Here is a 17,821-nt window from a genome sequence, read left to right on the forward strand (position 1 = left end):
TGAAAGCTGGCTTCAGTCCACCATCTTGTCTCCCCTCTTCAATTTAACCTTTCTAATGAACAAATCCAAACATGGGGAGTTTTCCTGTTTTTATTTGCTTTTGTGGCTTTGATGACCTTTTGTTTTTTTGAGCAAGCTGAATACGTTTCCCAATAAATACTACCATTAGATCAAGGATCTAAATGTTGAGATTTTTTACAAAATCAAAGTTTCAAGTTAGCACAATGTTCCTTCTAAGTCACGTTTCAGTTACTACATTTTTCCAAATGTCAGGGGGAAAAATATGAAAGAATGACTAACATGGTCCTATAAAAAATGGTAAACTATTTCTACAGCTATATATTTATGAATGAAAAGGGGACTGTCTCACTTTGTGCATGTGTATGTGTGTATTTGAGCCACTATGCCAGAAGAAAGTCTCAGTGTAGAGGTCTACAATCCAGAAAAAAGGCTCTACATTTCTTTACATTAATTTTAAGCTATTTCCTGTCCAGAATCATAACCACAGACATTGAAATACAGCTGTCAGATATGATAATGTCTTTATTTTTAAAAAAATGGACTCTAGGAAGGTTAAAAAGCAATATCAGAGGGTATAGTTGGAGAATTGGATGTGGTCATTCAAAGCATTCAAGTAAGAATATGGCAATATAAATATCCCCAAAGAATCCCTTAGATGTTCAAAACAAAATTTTTAAGTCATTCCTAACTAATTTGAGCTTTATAGCATTTCCTAAACAGGAGAAGGTAAAACAGTTAACATTGGAAAAGTCCTGAAAGCTTTTTCTTTGGTTAATTACATTAGACCATTTGCCTTTGATCAAATTTCTTCTTTTTTAACATGAATAAAAAGTATTGTATAGGTCCACAGTTAAAACAGGTAACATGCTGCAAATTAATTCTGGAATAATGTATTCCAACAAAGCTTAGAAAATAAAGATGTTGAGGTGGCTTTGGGCTAAGTTTAATAGTCATCTCCTCTACTGACAACTTCTTTGCATGTTGGATGAAACAGTATGGTATGTTCAAACTGTGCTGTATATGATTCTCTAATGTCACATAATGGTGGATATGGATCCACAAGTGCCCAAGTCATGCAGATTCTTCAGAACCATCAAAAATTTACTATCTCCCAAGCAATCAAACCATCTGTGGCAGAAGGCAAGTGAGCTAAAGTTTTTATTGATGACATTTAACAAGTGTCTTGTTCTTGGAAGCCTTATTGGCACATGTCCAACATCAAAATTTTTCCTGTAATATGAACATTCCATGTTGTCATGGACAACCCTTTTTCCTGTACTACCAAAGGTTTCAATTGCATACACTTCTCTTTCCTCCCTTCTTGTTGCCTCTCCTCCTTCCACAATGGCACTGTTTTCCCAGCATGTATTCTATATTGCCCAATTGAACGTCCATTTAGATTACAGATTGGTTTCACTTGGTATCTATTTCAACTTCATAGGATTCCATAACTTCTTGGATGGCCTCCCAAGCATCACATAGATGAACATCAATTCCAGCACACTTTATTCCAGTATTGGTAGCATCCTTTACAGTTTTTAATAATGTATTTGGGATTAAGAGGAAGGGAGGCGGGAGGTTTTGGTGAGGGAGGGTAATGGGTGAGGCCACATCTAAGGTGCATCTTAGAATGGGTACAGGCAAAACTTACTAAATGCAGAATACAGATGCCTACATACAGTAACTAAGAAAATGCCACGAAGGCTGTGTTGAACAGTTTGATGAGAATATTTCAGATTGTATATGAAACCCGCACACTGTACCCCTCAATTGCACTAATGTACACAGCTATGATTTAACAATAAAAAAAAAAAGTGATGGTAAAAGCACAGTCAATAATCCTACCACTTATGTGTGTTCCAAAATCTATCTTACAGATGTCATCATACTGTAATACTGTTGTGTCACCAGCATTGGGAGTATAATGGGCAGCACAGTTATTGAGAGAACATTCAGTAGGAAATGCCACGCCTGCATTTAATCCATCCTCTTTTATCAATTTGAGTTAACAGTCTTATAACTTTTCACAGATTTCTATCATTGTCACCCCAGGCTTGATTCAGCTCATAGCATATTTTCTAACTTGTTAATGTGCTTCTGCAGCTTCTTGAAAACCATTCCAAATCTCTTCACTGGCCTGATCTAAAGCTTTCTTTTCTTCACTAGTAGTTCTCCAAGTGGCTGTTTGCCCATCTTGTGTGGGTGGGTATTCAGGCTCTTGTCCTTCGGGAAATACACCATTAGGATACAGGTCATATATTGGAACCGAGGGAGGATCTGTTTGAACTTTTGATCCCCTCTTCTCCTTCTTCTTTATGGTTGCTCCATCCCCATCTGTATCTTCTTCATCATCATCATAATCATCATGTCTTTCTTTCTCAATGAAACAGTTAACATTGGAAAAGTCCTGAAAGCTTTTTCTTTGGTTAATTACATTAGACCAGTTGCCTTTGATCAAACTCCTTCTTTTTTAACATGAATAAAAAGTATTACATAGGTCCACAGTAGTAGGTCTCAATGCTTGTTTTTCCAACTGTCTTGCTACCTCATCCACTAAGGCTACTGATTAACAGGTTCTTGTTGCCCTGCTGCAGCAGCCCCTTTACTTTTCTTCCATCTTTTTTTCTTGGCTGCTTCTTCGGCTGTAGAGGTAGCTTCCTCCTCCTTGTTGTCTGGATCCAACTCACCATTCAGGTTGCTCCCGAGGCTGCTGCCTCCTCTGTGCCTGCCATGTTGCCCAAGAGAGCGCAAGGGAATGCGACAGAGTGGTGAGGGCCTGCTGCTTCTTCCTCTTCTACACTTTCTACTGGAACTTCATTCGATTCACCACACAAGACTCTTGGGGAGAGTTTGTGCTACAATTTATATTTCTTGAGTCAACTGCTTGATGTTTGGTAATCTACTGCCTCAAATCCCTGTGTGAGTTTTTTTTTAGCAGCTTTGTGGATCAGGCATTAACTGCCCTCATTTGTTTGAACCAGCTTAATGTGACTTCATTTACTTCATGGAGGCAAGTTTTCCTCTGTTTCCACTATAGGTTTCAGCTCTCCTTACCACATTTCTCCAGGTACTCATGTTTACTTTTTTTCTTTTTTTGAGACAGAATCTCACTGTGTGAGATTTACCTTGGTAGAGTTCCATAGTGTCACAGCTCACAGCAACCCCAAACTCTTGCGTTCAAGCTATCTTCTTGCCTCAGCCTCCAGGTAGACGGGACTACATGCGTCCACCACAAAACAAGACTATTTTTAGAGACAGGGTCTCACTCTTGCTCAGGTTGGTCTCGAACTCCTGAGCTCCGACAATCTACCTGCCTCGGCCTCCCACAGTGCTAGGATTACAGGCATGAGCCACCATGCCCCACCTATGTTTATGTTCTTGGGCGTTGCTAACGCCAAAATGTGGTCTTGCTAACACCAAAATGTTTCACTGTCTTTCTTTGGCTGCTGCTTTCTAGAAAATATAGAAGATCGACCTTTTCCTTTAATGTCAGCTCTTTGAGTTCCTTCCTTTGGGCCATCATGTCTCAGTTAACTGTAGGATGCACCTACAGTTCAGACCAGTACTTCATACTGAAAAAATCTCCCACAACACATGATAAATAATAGCATGTTAGGCCTAATCCAACACATGGTAATAGCAGAACAGGAAAAAAGAACTCACAATAAAGAAAAAATAATGTAACTATGGGGCAAAGCCCACACCTTTTACCCCTGCTGTGGAGTGGACTCAACTGGTCAAGTTATGGGGGTAAATTACTATTATGTGTCACAGTCCAAGTGGTCAAGACACAACTTCCAGAGGTGGTCAATATATAGAGGTCAGACTTCCATTGTGTGCATGTGGTGTATGCCCAGTCTATGAAAATTAGGTCAACTTAAGGAGGAAACCAATGCAGGGAGGTGGTCAGCTATGGAGGTTCTACTATATATTTTCTATAGGAAGAATAGAAAGATACTTCATACACAGGTAAACTTGCTCTTTGTGGTGCTACTACAGGTTTATGTCCTTACAAACATGAGAATTCACAGATCAATTCTATTAAATATCAGGAGTCCCTCCATAATGTATGGTGTGCTTATAATTGTATCTGCTGCACTTGGAATACAGGCATGTTCCTTACAAGAGAGAATTGCCCTTTTACCAGGTGTAGTTGAGAAAGCCATACTAACAATGGTATGTGTTTTATGATGGAAGGAAGTGCTACACACTAGCTTCTGGCTCTGTTTCTCTCAAACTCTGCTACTCCTTTGGTAATGGAACCCTTTTAATGCTGGATAATGGAGGGTAACTCAGGTAACACCAATGTGACCCTCAAAGACGGTAGTACGTATTTCACTCGTAGCCATTCCTATACCTGGACAATTAGCAGTAACACAATCACACAAAATGGTAAACCACATAGAGACATCTTACCAAGGCTAGGTCTAGGAAGAGGCAAGCAGGGAGCCTGAAGGTCGAAACTTAAGGGAGCTCAGATCCACACAGGAACATTTATACCCTTAAAGTCTGCACCCTTGACACCTCTCTTAGCTCACCCTCATCCTGGCTTTGTATACTATTAAATCGGAACAAAAATGTCTCCAAATTCACTTTCCTTGGCTTGATTCCCCAATGGTCAACGGCTACTTGAAAACTACTCAATATGAGGGTTAGAGTTGACCTCCAACAAGAGACAGTGGACTTAACTGATGGTGGTTAAAATATATATTTTTGAAAACTTTACAGAAATACACTACCATGTATTACATTGCTATGTTTCCCAGGGCCTTGGAAGATGTTCTATATAAAGTAAGGGGCCCTGGATTCAAGCTTCTAGATAAATCCATCTCTGCATTCCAACTATGGTCATACTTCCAAGTCTGAGTTTATCATACTGTCTCATTTTTGCCTTCCAGACCTTGGTTAGAAGCTCAGGCTGCAGGGTTAGACTCCTTGGGTTTGGATCCAGGCACAGCCGCTTACTAACTTGTGGAATCCAAACACATTAGTTACTAATGTGCCTTGGGTGTTCTCATCTGTAAAACAGGTATAAGCAATGTTAAGATTCAAGGAGTTAGTTCATGCAGAGTGCTTTCTTCAGGGTCTGGCACACTATAAAAGCCCAATATTTATTAGCTATTGTTATTTTTACTACTGCTAAATAATAGTATGGTATTCGTAGTATGTGGCTCTTCTCACACCACACTGTAAGTCCCCAGCATCTTTGTATTCTGTCCAGGGCCAAAAGAGACATGTCATTTTCTGAATGGATGTCTCATTTTCTGAGACTTGCCTACACACAGGAAGAAGGAAGAGAAAGGTGTCAAATATAAAAGGAGTTTTCAGATAATATCAACACCTCCAAATTACATATAAGTGAATGAAAGGATTTGGGCTAAAGAAATTTGCTGGACCATAAATGTATCGTGCAGGGGTGTCCAACACACCGCCCGTGGCTGCGTGGGAATCATGTGAGGACTTTTTCACTTCTGTGTGGTGGTGGATATCGCGGAAATTGTGCAGAGACTTTTTTTTTTCCTTTCCCCTCATCAGCTTTCCTTACTGTTTGTGTATTTAATGTGTGGTCCAAAACAGCTCTTCTTCCAGCAGCACCTTTCATGCCAAAATAAAAAGTCAAATGAGCATTATACAACCGGGCTGGCCTCTTTCCGCTTCATTATCAAAAGACATCATAAGACCGGCAGCAGTTCGACTTAAATAAAAAAAGCTGCTGGTTAATTCACTTTCATGTACAGGACAGGCAGCAAGGAAACTTCTTTCCCCTGCCCGTGGTGGAGCGCAGTGGCGGGAGGGGCCTGCTCCGGCAGGAGAAGGACGAAGCTCGGGCTTCCTGGTCCGCGGGGCAGTCAGAGCCCCGGTCTCCGGAACCCGGAGGACGCTGCGGAGCCGGCGCCACCCCGCCCCCCACGGAGCCTCCCCGGCTGGGGCTGGGGTGCAGCGGCGCGGCGCGCCGACGGGTGGCGCTGTGGCCTCGGCTCGGGGACGAGCCGCCCGGCCAGACCCGCCTCCTTCCCCGCCTTGTCCGCCCGCCTCCCACCGCTTCGTGTCGCGGGCGGCGGAGCGGAGACCGAGCGCTCGGGATCAGCGGCTCTCGGGCGGCGCTCCTGCAATCGCTTGGGGCACGGCTGGCCGGCGCCGCGGAAGCGCGGAGCCGCGACCCTCCTCGGCCGCCTTTGTCTGCGAGGCGTGCGGCCCGGAACCGCGGCCCTCGGGGCCGGGGACGCGCCAGCCGTGGTGGGTGGGTGACAGCTCCTCCCTCCCGCCACCCTTCGTGGCGGAGGGGCGGCCGGGCAAGGCCCTGTTACCTCGCTCCCTCGTGGCCCGCGCGCGGACCGATGCCCCCGCAGCAGGGGCACCCCGCGTTCCTCGGCCGCTGCGAGGCGCCTCCCGTGCCGCCTCGTCGGGAGCGCGGGGGACGCGGCGGTCGCGGGTCCGCGGAGCCGGGGAGTAGGGGGCGCGCGGGCGGTGCCGAGGGGCGCGGCGTTAAGTGCGTGCTGGTCGGCGACGGCGCGGTGGGCAAGACGAGCCTGGTGGTCAGCTACACCACCAACGGCTACCCCACCGAGTACATCCCCACCGCTTTCGACAACTTCTCGGGTGAGCCGGGGCCGGGCGGGGCGCCGCCGTCTGCGGCGAGGGTCGCGGGGCCCTGGTCCCGGCCTGGCAGAGAGGCCGGACAACTGGGGTGCGGGACGTTTCCCGAGCCCACCCAAAGGGGAGGCATGGGAAGCGCCCAAACCGGAGCTTCGGAAGGGTGGGAGCGGCAGCCAGCCGCTGCAGAAAGGAAAGATCTGGCAGTGTGGTCGCGAGATGAGCCAGGTGGAGGCAGGCAGGTGGAGCTGAGGGTGCCTGGCCGGTGTGCAGCCCAGGGAAGTTTGGTCAGGGCGACGGGTTTCAGTCGGAGGGTGACTCGCTGGTGTCTGACCTGTGGCCCTGCGTGTTGGTCTGTCAAGTGGCTCAGCTCACAGGGGGCGTCTCCACTTTAAAGAGCCGCGGAGGTTACTTGATTTTGTGAAGATAGGCTGAGCGGCCCTGGTGGAGGCTTTGGTTTGGATTAAACACAGTTTCTTTTTTTTTTTTTTCTGAGTTCTGCCGCCTCCCCCGTCCTGGCCCTTCTGTTTGGCTGTTTCTGGTTGTATCATTTCAGCATCTTTTTAAGTTGCTTGAAGCTCTAAGTGTGTGTGGAGGGGTGCTGTGTCAATTGGTTTGGTTGATTCAAAGACAGGAATGAAACCTTTATCTTGATTTTTCAGGTCTTTTCGAAATTTAAGGAAAAGTTAAAATTCAGAGACGCTAGTGTGAAACATTTACTGTCTTCCTTTTTTTTTTTTTATTGTTGGGGATTCATTGAGGGTACAATAAGCCAGAAGGAAAAAAATCCTTTTATCATAAGGACACTTGTACTAGACTGTTTATTGCAGCTCAATTTACAATCGCCAAAATGTGGAAACAGCCTAAATGCCCACCAACCCAGGAATGGATTAACAAGCTGTGGTATATGTATACCATGGAATACTATTCAGCCATTAAAAAAAAAATGGAGACTTTACATCCTTCGTATTGACCTGACTGTCTTCCTTTTTAAAAAATTTGTTTCTCTGCCCTTTCTTTTATCTCAGGTACCCTAGATAAAAAGGTGCTGTGCTGGTGGGTTTCCGTCTCAGGGGACTGTCTCTTTTATCTCCCCCACCCCCGATGTCTAGTATAAACAATTAGAAAGTTGTACAGAAGAGACAGCGCCGAGTGCTTAAATAAAATAGAAACTTCCACGGCTTGTCCTGCTGTAGACCTCACCCCCTCCCGGAGAAACCAAACCCCATTGGAAATGTGGGCACAGCTTTCTTTCCTTTCCTTTTCTTTGTAAATCCTCTCTTTGAACTGACAGAGAGAGATAAGGAGTGCCCTCTTTTTTTAAAACAGGATCATGTGGGCAGCCTGTGTTTGCACATGTTCTCAAAACAAACTAGATTTTATGATAAATGCTGAAGTTGGGGAACATTTCCCAAGGGAAAACAGAATCATTTGTGAGGTTTTCCACTGATTTAACTCTAGGAGGTTGGTTCCCAGTTACCCTCCAGTGTTGTTTTTAGGTCCTTTGAAACAAGTGTGACAGGAAAATAAATCTTACAGGGCTGGGAGAAAAGCACAGGCCTTTCTAGGGGCGCCACACCCGTCAAAGGGCTCCCGGATTTATTTGCTACCTCTCTCCTGGCAATGGAGTGAAGGTTTGCATACAAAGCTGCCTCCACAGGGCTTCTGCATTTTAGGAAAGTCTTTAATTCATTAGAGGACCTAGAATGGGAGCTGAAGGTTTAGAGTGAGAATGGTAGCTCAAACCAAAACTATTAGTCTCCTGAAAGGGGTTAAAATACACCTCCTAATTGTCATTTGGTTCTTGTTTTTAAGCTGTAGTGTCTGTGGATGGGCGGCCTGTGAGACTCCAGCTCTGTGACACAGCAGGACAGGTCAGTATCATGTTACAGCTCAGTGCTGGCAAAGGGAACGGCCTTTTAAAGGTTTCCAAATAACCTTTGAAGAGTTTCCAAATGATTTCCTCAGTAACTGGGTCATTCTAAAGTAGACCCGCCCCTATTGTTGGCCCTTGGGGACAGGGGTGGGCCAGGGAGGACTCAGAGGGGAGATACCTCCAAACAAGCAAAACAGGCTTGGCCTAGCTGTGCTTGACCAGCAAAGGGAAGAAGCAGGGTCAATAGGAGGTTTTACCTTACAGGACTTTCTGATATTAATTTTCACGAAATGTTTCAGTGATTCTTTGTAATCATTTCTCAAGGCAAGATAGTGATAACTTATAATGGGCTAGATATTTAAGAAATTTGCTCAAGAAAAAGATGTAGCTAATGTGTGTAAGTGTTAAAACTTCCTTCCTGAGCTGTGAGTTGACTCAACTAAGAGCAGCCCCTCCCTCAAAGCACAGGTCCATTGTCAGAGCTGTCCTAAGCTAGAGGAATGGAAGAACTCAGTGTATTCTTTCCAAATCGTGGACATTTGATCTTGCCTCACTGGCTGGTCAGGTACTTAGCCAGGAAATGATGAAGAGGGTCTAAGTGCTCTTCCCAGAAGTGCTTGTCATCAACTAAACCCCCCTTGGTGGGTGCTCAGGTCCCTGAAATCAGGCTATGCCTTGTGAGCACCCAGGATGCTTAAGTTTGCCAAAGCAGTAATGAGTGGACTTGTCTTTCCAGTGCTTTCTAGAGCTCAGTAAATGCTGGGGGGTACTTTGTAGGTAGGTAACATTGCCTTCTTCACTTTCTAAGGTGCCTTCACATCATCATCAGCATTTATGGCATTGACTTTCTAGCATCCCCAGAGCCTCCTTTAAATCAGAGCTTTCAAGTTGCTCATCTATTCTGGGATAGCAAATCCAGAGCAGAGGACAGGTTTTATTTTTTTAAACCTTATGGTGACAGAAGACTGGGCAACCTTGATCCAGGAAGAGCACCAGTCTGGTAGAGGCCAGGGCAGCATGAGTTGTAATAGCCCAGCCTAGGAGCTTTAGTATGAACAGGAAAAAACAAGAAAAATCTATTTTTCATTACCTGTAGAAAATAAAAATCAAGAACCTGCCTGCATGCCTCATGCCTGCAGTTCTACATCATTGAGCGCCCTAAGCCAGAGTATCCCTTAAGGCCAGGAGTTCAAGACCAGTGTGTGCAACTTAGCAAGACCCTTCCCCCTCATCTTAACAAAATAAATAAAAATATTAGCCAGGCATGGTGTCTGTAGTCTCAGCTATTCTGGGGGCTGAGGTGGGAGGATCTCTTAAACTCAGTTTCCGGTTACAGTGAGCTTGATGCTGCTGCTATACTCCAACCTGGGAGGCAGGGTGAGACCCTGCGTGTAGAAAAGAAAGTAGAAATCAAAGAACACAGCCTTTTCTAGTACTTAATCTCTCTGAATGCAATGCTAGTATTTCTAATTCAAGCTTCATTGGTTTGTATAAAGTGTTTTACAAATAGGAGTCAGGTTTTCTGATCTTTGAAATGTGGTCATCCTTGCTGCTAAGAGGCCGAAGATAAGAAAAAAGATAGGAAAACACGTGACATCCAGACCAGGTTTACCAGGGACCCTCTAGCGGGGAGCAGCAGCTCCCAGCCTATGAATAGCCCTGCTCACACTAGGCTCTTGGCAAGTATTGGCTCTCCATACAGGACACAGCTTCCTGGGCTGGAGTTTTATGTCTGCTGCCCAGCACAGTGCCTGGCATGTAACTGGGCTTAATCTCATGGCTTAGGATGGGTGAACAAGTGGAGAACTAGGTTGAGTTTGCAAACGTAAGTTGTAGGTCTGTCTCTCAGACTTACAACTGTACATTATATACAGAGGACAAACTGGTTTATAGAAGCTGGTAAAAGAATAATGAAAAAAAAGGAAGTAAAAAGGAAGAGAGTCATAGCTCAGAGACACAGGCAAGGTGTGCCTGGGAGGAAAACCTCCAGGCAGAGTTTTGAAAGAGGAATAGATTCTTTCCCAGAAATTCTCTGTAAAAATAACTGAATTATTAAGGAAGGGTTAGATGTTTTTTCTTTTAATATAATCTGTTTAAAGATCAAGGAAGCACAAGAATCATTTTAGAAATATATACAAAAAAGTTTGTGATTAGAAAATTTGAAAAAGGAAGGTTTTGGTGCTAAGTTGTTAAGTTTCAGTTTATTTGGAAATTATTCTTCTAGCTTCCAGTAATATTTTCAATGAGATGTATTTCTTAACTTTTGGGTACTGATTCATAGAGAATCAGTACTAAATAATAAATAAGGCAACCATCTAAAAATTCTTAGAAAACTAAATTCAAAAACTAATTATGAAAAATACACTGCTTGTAAGATAAAGTTACTAACCTTCCCCAGTTAGTATTTGTTTTGACTGCTAGCACAGGTGGTCAGGTAGTGGGTCTTTTCTTTTCTTACTGGTTCTGATCTGAACAACTACCTTTCAAATTTTCTCTGATACCTGCCATGTTCCTCCTATAGGCAGTTGTCACGATAGCCTCCAGAATTAAGTGACTCCACTGTACTGTTCTCCACTTCAAACATCAGGAGGATGAATGAGAGCACATATAGGCCAGAATGTGGGGCCGAAGTGTGGGTTCCCGTAGAAGCTGATGAGCTGGGCGCAGAGCATGACTCTACTAGTGAATAACTAGATTCACTTCTTGTGCCTTTGGCTTTTCTTATTAGGGAGGGAGAGGGTAGGTGAGTCTGTAAGATGTCAAAGGGCATTTTTTAACACTAGACTAAGTCTTACTCAAGTGCAGATCAGAGACAGACCATGAACTTAAAACAATATACCTTCAGTGAAGATTAAGGAATATTGCTGAAATAGGAATACTTCACTGCATAATTACCAATAGGAGCTGAAAATTCTTTATCCTTTTGACCCATTGAGGTACTTGGGAAAAAACCTTTATACTTAAAAAGAAAAAAATCAGGTTGCAGCTAGACCAAAGGGGTGCTATAATCCAGTCTCTTGTCTCTGCTCCTTCCTCACTGAACAGAGTCCTGTGCAGGGTCTTTGCCCTAGACCTGGCAAGCACATGCACATTGCTTGGACTTAGAACATGTTTCCTTGAGAGTACATTGCAATTGATCTCATCGCCCGTGTGTTTTGAATTATTTCAGCAAATACCTAAGGTATTTGGTCAGGCTCCTAGCAGGATGGTTCAGTTTTTGTTTTACTTCCCAAGCCCCTTGGGCAAAATCATAAGAGGTCTGAGGATCCAGCTTTCCAAAGCCCAGGCAGAAGGCCTAATCTTTGAGCTTGCCCTTCTTTTTTTGGTAATGCAACCCCAGATTCCCCAGGGCATTGCCAAGGGTGACTGTCTTCCAGCAGTGGGGTATACCTACCTGATGGGGCTGTTCATATTGGTCTTGGTTTAGTACTTGTTCATTTGAGGTCCTCTGAGTACAGAGGGAGCATTTTATAAAAATATCTTCAGAGCAAAGCTGTAGTCCACCTGGTTGAGTTTCTGTGCTTATTAATTCACCGCAAAGTTGGCACAAAGAACTAAAGTATTTCTTTTTTTAACTTTTACTTACAGAAGCCTCACAAGTGGCAGTGACATTCTGAAATGCTATATTCATTCCTCAGCGTTTTAGCAGGTTGACTTTCACATGATTGGTTGGTTGTGGCCCCACATTTGAAACACAGAGCCTCAAATGAGGAAAGTACTTTAAAGAAAAGAAACATAAGTTTCCTTTATATCTAGAGAAAAAAGCCAGGTATGGAGAATAATGTACATGTCAGTAGAACTTAGTGAGTAAGCAGAGTATGCCAATTGAGTAATAAAAAATGGATAAAATTTACCTTTTTCTTGCCATTAGGAAATTAAAATAGATTTTATACCTAAGGATGGTTGGCATTCACAGATAGAAAATTTAAATAGGAACCAGATGATATAAATATTTTTTTACAAAAGTGTTCAGTTAGTTGAATGGGGTGTTGCAAAAGAACTATAGGATGTGTGATATAAAGAGATGCTAATTTGAAGACCAACATCTGTCAGTTCACAACCACATCCCCTCACTGCCTGGTATGTGGGTGGGTTCAGTGTGTATGTCTATTAAATGGGTGGCTTTAGGAGAGCATTCAACAGCGGGGTGGTTGGTTTATTTGTGATCAATTCTAACTTATTAGGTCCATTTCTCTATACCTTCAGGACCTTAAGGGTAGGGTGTCCATGCTTATTCTCTGATTCTTTATCTGTCTAAAGCACTATTTGTGGAGACCTGGAGGCCACAGGTATTGGCAGAGATAAAAGAGAAAGGAAGTAAGAGAAAAGGAAGAAGGAAGGAGAAAGAAGATACAGTCAGAATAAGAAAGTATTAACCCATGTCTGCAAGTGACATTGCGAGGTACAAGTTTTTGGAGTTGCTGATGACAGTGGCCTAAGCAAGGTCCTCAGCTCCATTTCTGGGTCTTATCCTATGTCTGATTAACATTACTCTGCACCAGATGTGCACAGGGTGTGTGCACCGTGCAGATGGGATGAAACTGGCATCCCTGCTGCTGCTTTGGGGAAGGGGTAGGGCTGAGTCTGCAAAGAGAGGATTTGTGTTAATAGACTGGTGTCAGATTGGAAACTTAAAAGTCAGTGCAAATGTGGTCGAATTTTAGAAGAGTAGCTAAATACCAATAGTTGAGAGGGTTGAAGGTTAGATAAAGTCAGTTTTATTTCTAGAACTAGAAACCACCTACTTGAAATACCTTTTAGCTTGTAAGTGTTGACAAAAATGTTGAACACATTTGGCAATGTCAGGGTTGTAGGTGGCCTTGGAAGCTGGTGGCTACCATACCTTTGCCCTAACACCAGCCTCACTTGGGTGAATAGCAGGATTTGCTTCTAAGACACTGGATTTTCCTTTTGGGCCTTCTGTTACCTGCCAGACCTTTTCATGAGAAATGCTAAGGTATTTTTATTGATAAGAATTGGTTGAAAAATAATTCTTGGGTGCTTTGCTTGGTTGCAGGATGAGTTTGACAAGCTGAGGCCTCTCTGCTACACCAACACAGACATCTTCCTGCTGTGCTTTAGCGTTGTCTGCCCCTCATCTTTCCAGAATGTTAGTGAGAAATGGGTGCCGGAGATTCGGTGTCACTGTCCCAAAGCCCCCATCGTCCTGGTTGGAACACAGTCAGATCTCAGAGAAGATGTCAAAGTCCTCATTGAGTTGGACAAATGCAGAGAGAAGCCCGTTCCTGAAGAGGCAGCTAAGCTGTGTGCCGAGGAAATCAAAGCTGCCTCCTACATCGAGTGTTCGGCCTTGACTCAAAAAAACCTCAAAGAGGTCTTTGACGCAGCCATCGTTGCTGGCATTCAATACTCGGACACTCAGCAACAGCCAAACAAGTCAAAAAGCAGGACTCCAGACAAAATGAAAAACCTTTCCAAGTCCTGGTGGAAGAAATACTGCTGTTTCATATGATGCTGGCAAGATACTCGGAAAGGCTATTTTCAAGTGAAATTGATATTAGAAGCTATATTAGCTGAAACAAATCCTTTTACTGTATAGAGCTCATATAGAAAATGTGTATTTGTATGATAGGAGCTCTCAGTTTATGTATTTTTTCTTGCCTTTAATTTTCTTATTATTTCTTTGAATTTAAGGATAGATACTTGTGCAGTATATTTATGAAGTAAGTTAAGAAGTTTTCAACACTCTGGAAATTTAGAGCTTAGACCTCTTGATTAATTTATATCTAATATGAGGAAGACACCATAAATCTGGATATGTCAAGAATGAAATTTTCCTACATTATAATGCACAGAAGAAAAAAAGGGGAATGCTGCATTTAACCCTCTCTTGACTTAAGGGCTATTAATGTACAGTGTGTTGGGCTATTAATGTACTTGGGTCAAACGTGGTAAGAATAATTCTTAGCTTTGGAACTTCATGCAAACCAGACTTTTTTTAAGAACAAAAATCTAAGAAAAAATGAGTGATCTCTGCCTGTTAAACCTCAGACCAGTCACTTTTGTCTCTAACACCCAGTTGCTTAAGATTTAAAAGCAACAACAACAATATCCCACTGAGTATATAACAGAAAAGAAAACCTATTTATTGGGATTTTCTTACCTTTAGACCAGCATGTTGACATTGTGTGAACATAGCTAACGTGCCATGGAGAGGAAAGCAAGTATTGGTCAGTAGTTCTGGTATTTTCTTTAGGGGGTGATTCCTTGTGGGATCAGAATATGATACTTGCTTTCTGTACTTTAATGTGTGCATCAAGTTCCTGAACCCCAGGAAAGAAAAGCACCAGGAAGCACCACCTGAATTGTTTTTAAACTGCCATACTCAAGTTGTCCCATCTGCAGGAAGTCAACACTCTTACAAGCCCAACAGTAAATGTTTATGGGACACAAAATGCACTTCATTTGCACACACCCATCTCCACACATACACATATGTATGTGTGCACGTCTATGCCTGCTGCTGATTCAGGCTTTTAAACTGTTAATGGGAGAAAGCATGGCCTCACATACAGATATTAGGGAAGCTTGGCAATTTCTTCTCATTGACACTTGTTTGAACAAACATCTTTTTGATTTTATCCTAGATATGATTTTAAATATATCTTAATATATACATTTTTGAGACCATTTTAGAACAAAAAATAGAGTGAGCATTTATTGAAACCTGTTAAAAAAACTACTTAAATCCACAGATGGCCTTTGGTGTACTGGCAGCAGAGACCAGCCCTGTGTGTCTGAGGAGCCACAGGGGTGGGAGGTGGTAGGGGCTGAGGTGGCCAGTCAGGTACATGCTGAGACCACGGCCCTCACACTGGCTTCTTCCTTACTGTGGGACAGTCAGAAAACCACATTTGTGAAATATCTTTCAAGGTGGCAGTTTTTAGGTCTGAATCTTCTGCGGAAAAAAGGACTATAACATGGAGAGTGGTTTTTGCTATGTGGTAGGTATGCTTCTGAGGTGACACAAGGTAGCCAGAACCCTCTGAATTATAAAGTCAGGCTTACAGTGAAGCTGGGTCACCAAATCACTTCAATAACTAACTAGGGAAATGTCTGCAAAGCTAGTGGATAGAAGAAGTTCATCTTTCTGTAGGTTTTATGTTGTCCTTTTTATAGTTAAAAAAATATAATTTGTGTTTTTCTATTAAAAAAATAAAAAGATCAGGTTGTACTTTAGGTAGGGGCTTCTTTCATTCCTCTTGGTAAATAAGTTTCTTTGTTTAACAAAAGTTAATTTTTAAACCACTAAAATACACAAACTATTATCTATTGATTTTTCCGCATATTGAAATTGATATCAGTCATGGTTTTCTAAACATTTAGTCACAACTTGAGGAATAGAATTATTTGTGAAAATGCTTAAACTAGACCTAATGAAACACATCTCTTGCTGCTCTGGCTCACCTGCTTGTAGGAAGCTAGCTTTCCAGTCAGGGCTTTGCCTGTCCTGGTATACACACGTGGAAGAGGGAAGATGAGTTATTTAACTGGTAAATAATTTATAACATTATTTTTACATTAAAGAAAATGGCATGGAGTACAGTGTAAATTAGTTTTTAATAAAGAACACAAAACTTGAAGGAAGTTTATGCATGTGACAGTGTTTGGGAATGCACTTGGTCCCCAGGAGGGGCCTCCAGCACCCTCTGCCTTTAGGACACTGGTGGGAAGTGGTCAGTGAAGGGAACCTGTGTGGCCCAGTTCTGAAAGCTTTGTGCAAGCAGCGTAACTTTAACCAGGTTCAGTTCAGCTTGGGCCATTAGTGTTTAAATTCCCCTGGGTTGACAAAGTTAAAAAAAAATACGTTGCTACATTTTATAGAAGTATAGGTATGATTATACTTGAGATTTTTGTCCATTTTTCTTTGTGAAAATAAGATGTGGGGCTGAAAAATTTTTATGTGTCTTAAGTTAAATATAAAAAATTGGTTCACCTCAAAGCTCAAAAATTGTTAAATTTGCAGCTTGGTATTGCAGAGAAGAGTTCATAAACATTTTGCTTTAGATAATGCCACTTTGGCTGAACTCCTGCAGTCAGATCAACATCATAATTTTAAAAATACCTCCTACTCCCAAACTGTTATCTCTATTGTTATTGCATATGTATAAATGGACCTTTCACACCCTTGTTCTCTGTTTGGCAGACTTAAGAGAAACTACCCAGGTATCACGTAAGCCAAATGAGAGCAAGTTCTTCCCTCCAGACTATGGTAACCTGGCGGTGCCTTACCAAGTTGTGCTTTTTTCACGTGTAAATGATACTGAGCAAAATGTTATTTGAAAATGCTATCAATGAGATGGTATGAAATAAATTCTCACCTATGGATATAACTGCTCTTCCCTGTCTACCAAAGAATTTTGTTGACAGTGTATGCTCATGTCTTGAAGCAGTGCCAGTTGGGAAGCATCGTGGTATGCCCTCAGAGGACTTGTGGAAATGCATCTCTGACCAACATTTTCTTACTTTTTTCAGACAAGTTCTTGCCCAGGCTGGACTGCAGTGGCAGGATCATAGTTCACTGCAGCGTCACACTCCTGAGCTAGGGCAATCCTCTCAACTCAACCTCCTGAATAGCTGCGACTTACGGGCACATGCCATGATGTTCCTAGTAATTTTTTAAAAAAATTTTTTGTACAGAAGAGGGCATGCTATGTTGCCAGGCTGGTCTCAAACTCGTGGCCTCAAGTGATCCTCCTGCCTTCGCCTCCCAAAGTTCTGGGATTACAGGAGTGAGCCACTGTGCCTAGGCTCTAACCACTATTAAACACTTATACGGGATGGGTTTTTGTGAAATCTGGGGTCGCTTTCTGTTAATCTGTTAACCATTTTCTGACTGTATTCCTGACAGACCATGTGCTGGCATCCTAGCGTGTCAGAGGAGCACTGTTCTTGAAGCTGGAAGTTCAGACTCAGAGAAGCACCAGTGTGGGATGAATCTAAGATGGCTGGGGGTGGTGGCGGGCACCTGCAGTCTCAGCTACTCAGGAGGCTGAGGCAGCAGGATCACGGGCCTGGGAATTTGAGGCTGCTGAGCCTCTATTTCCTCTTATCCAAACAGTACTGCCTTCTTCCCAGGCTATTTGAATCCTGAACAATGCAGGGAAACATCCAAGATCTGTAAATCACCACGAAAGGGGTTAGACGTCCCAGGAACCATGAGGCCTTCCCAGCTGAAGACCCGGGCTCCCTGTAGCCAGAGGGGCCAGCAGCTGCTGTGTGGTGTGTGTGATTTCTTCAGATTCTTGAAGTGAGCCTTCTCATGATGTCATGGGGATGCAATCTTTATATCTGGGACTTCAGGGAACG

At 43.0% G+C, this 17,821-nt stretch overlaps 1 protein-coding gene and 1 pseudogene across 2 annotated transcripts; one reads left to right on the plus strand and one right to left on the minus strand.

Moving 5' to 3' along the window:
* Positions 1-964: 964 nt before the first annotated feature.
* LOC128597251 (methionine aminopeptidase 2-like) lies at positions 965-2,753 on the minus strand (annotated as a pseudogene).
* A 3,303-nt stretch (positions 2,754-6,056) lies between these two features.
* RHOU (ras homolog family member U) lies at positions 6,057-15,691 on the plus strand. Of its 2 annotated transcripts, none has more exons than XM_053607509.1 (3): positions 6,057-6,621; positions 8,431-8,489; positions 13,599-15,691. In XM_053607509.1, the coding sequence occupies exons 1-3, from the start codon at positions 6,360-6,362 to the stop codon at positions 13,962-13,964; spliced, it is 687 nt and encodes a 228-aa protein (XP_053463484.1). In that variant the 5' UTR covers positions 6,057-6,359; the 3' UTR covers positions 13,965-15,691. The 2 variants fall into 2 exon arrangements, with proteins under 2 accessions (XP_053463484.1, XP_053463483.1); XM_053607508.1 differs by having other exon boundaries at positions 6,059-6,621; positions 13,509-15,691.
* Positions 15,692-17,821: the final 2,130 nt, after the last annotated feature.

This window comes from Nycticebus coucang, chromosome 10 (genome assembly GCF_027406575.1).
Source record: "Nycticebus coucang isolate mNycCou1 chromosome 10, mNycCou1.pri, whole genome shotgun sequence".
Taxonomy (NCBI): Eukaryota; Metazoa; Chordata; class Mammalia; order Primates; family Lorisidae; genus Nycticebus; species Nycticebus coucang.

What these genes read in the sequence shown, in the direction of transcription:
- RHOU (XM_053607508.1), top strand. Translation starts at nt 6,360, where the DNA reads ATGCCCCCGCAGCAGGGGCACCCCGCGTTCCTCGGCCGCTGCGAGGCG. An exon ending in CGCTTTCGACAACTTCTCGG is followed by an intron (nt 6,622 to 8,430) that starts GTGAGCCGGGGC and finishes CTTGTTTTTAAG; the next exon opens with CTGTAGTGTCTGTGGATGGG. An exon ending in TCTGTGACACAGCAGGACAG is followed by an intron (nt 8,490 to 13,508) that starts GTCAGTATCATG and finishes GCTTGGTTGCAG; the next exon opens with GATGAGTTTGACAAGCTGAG.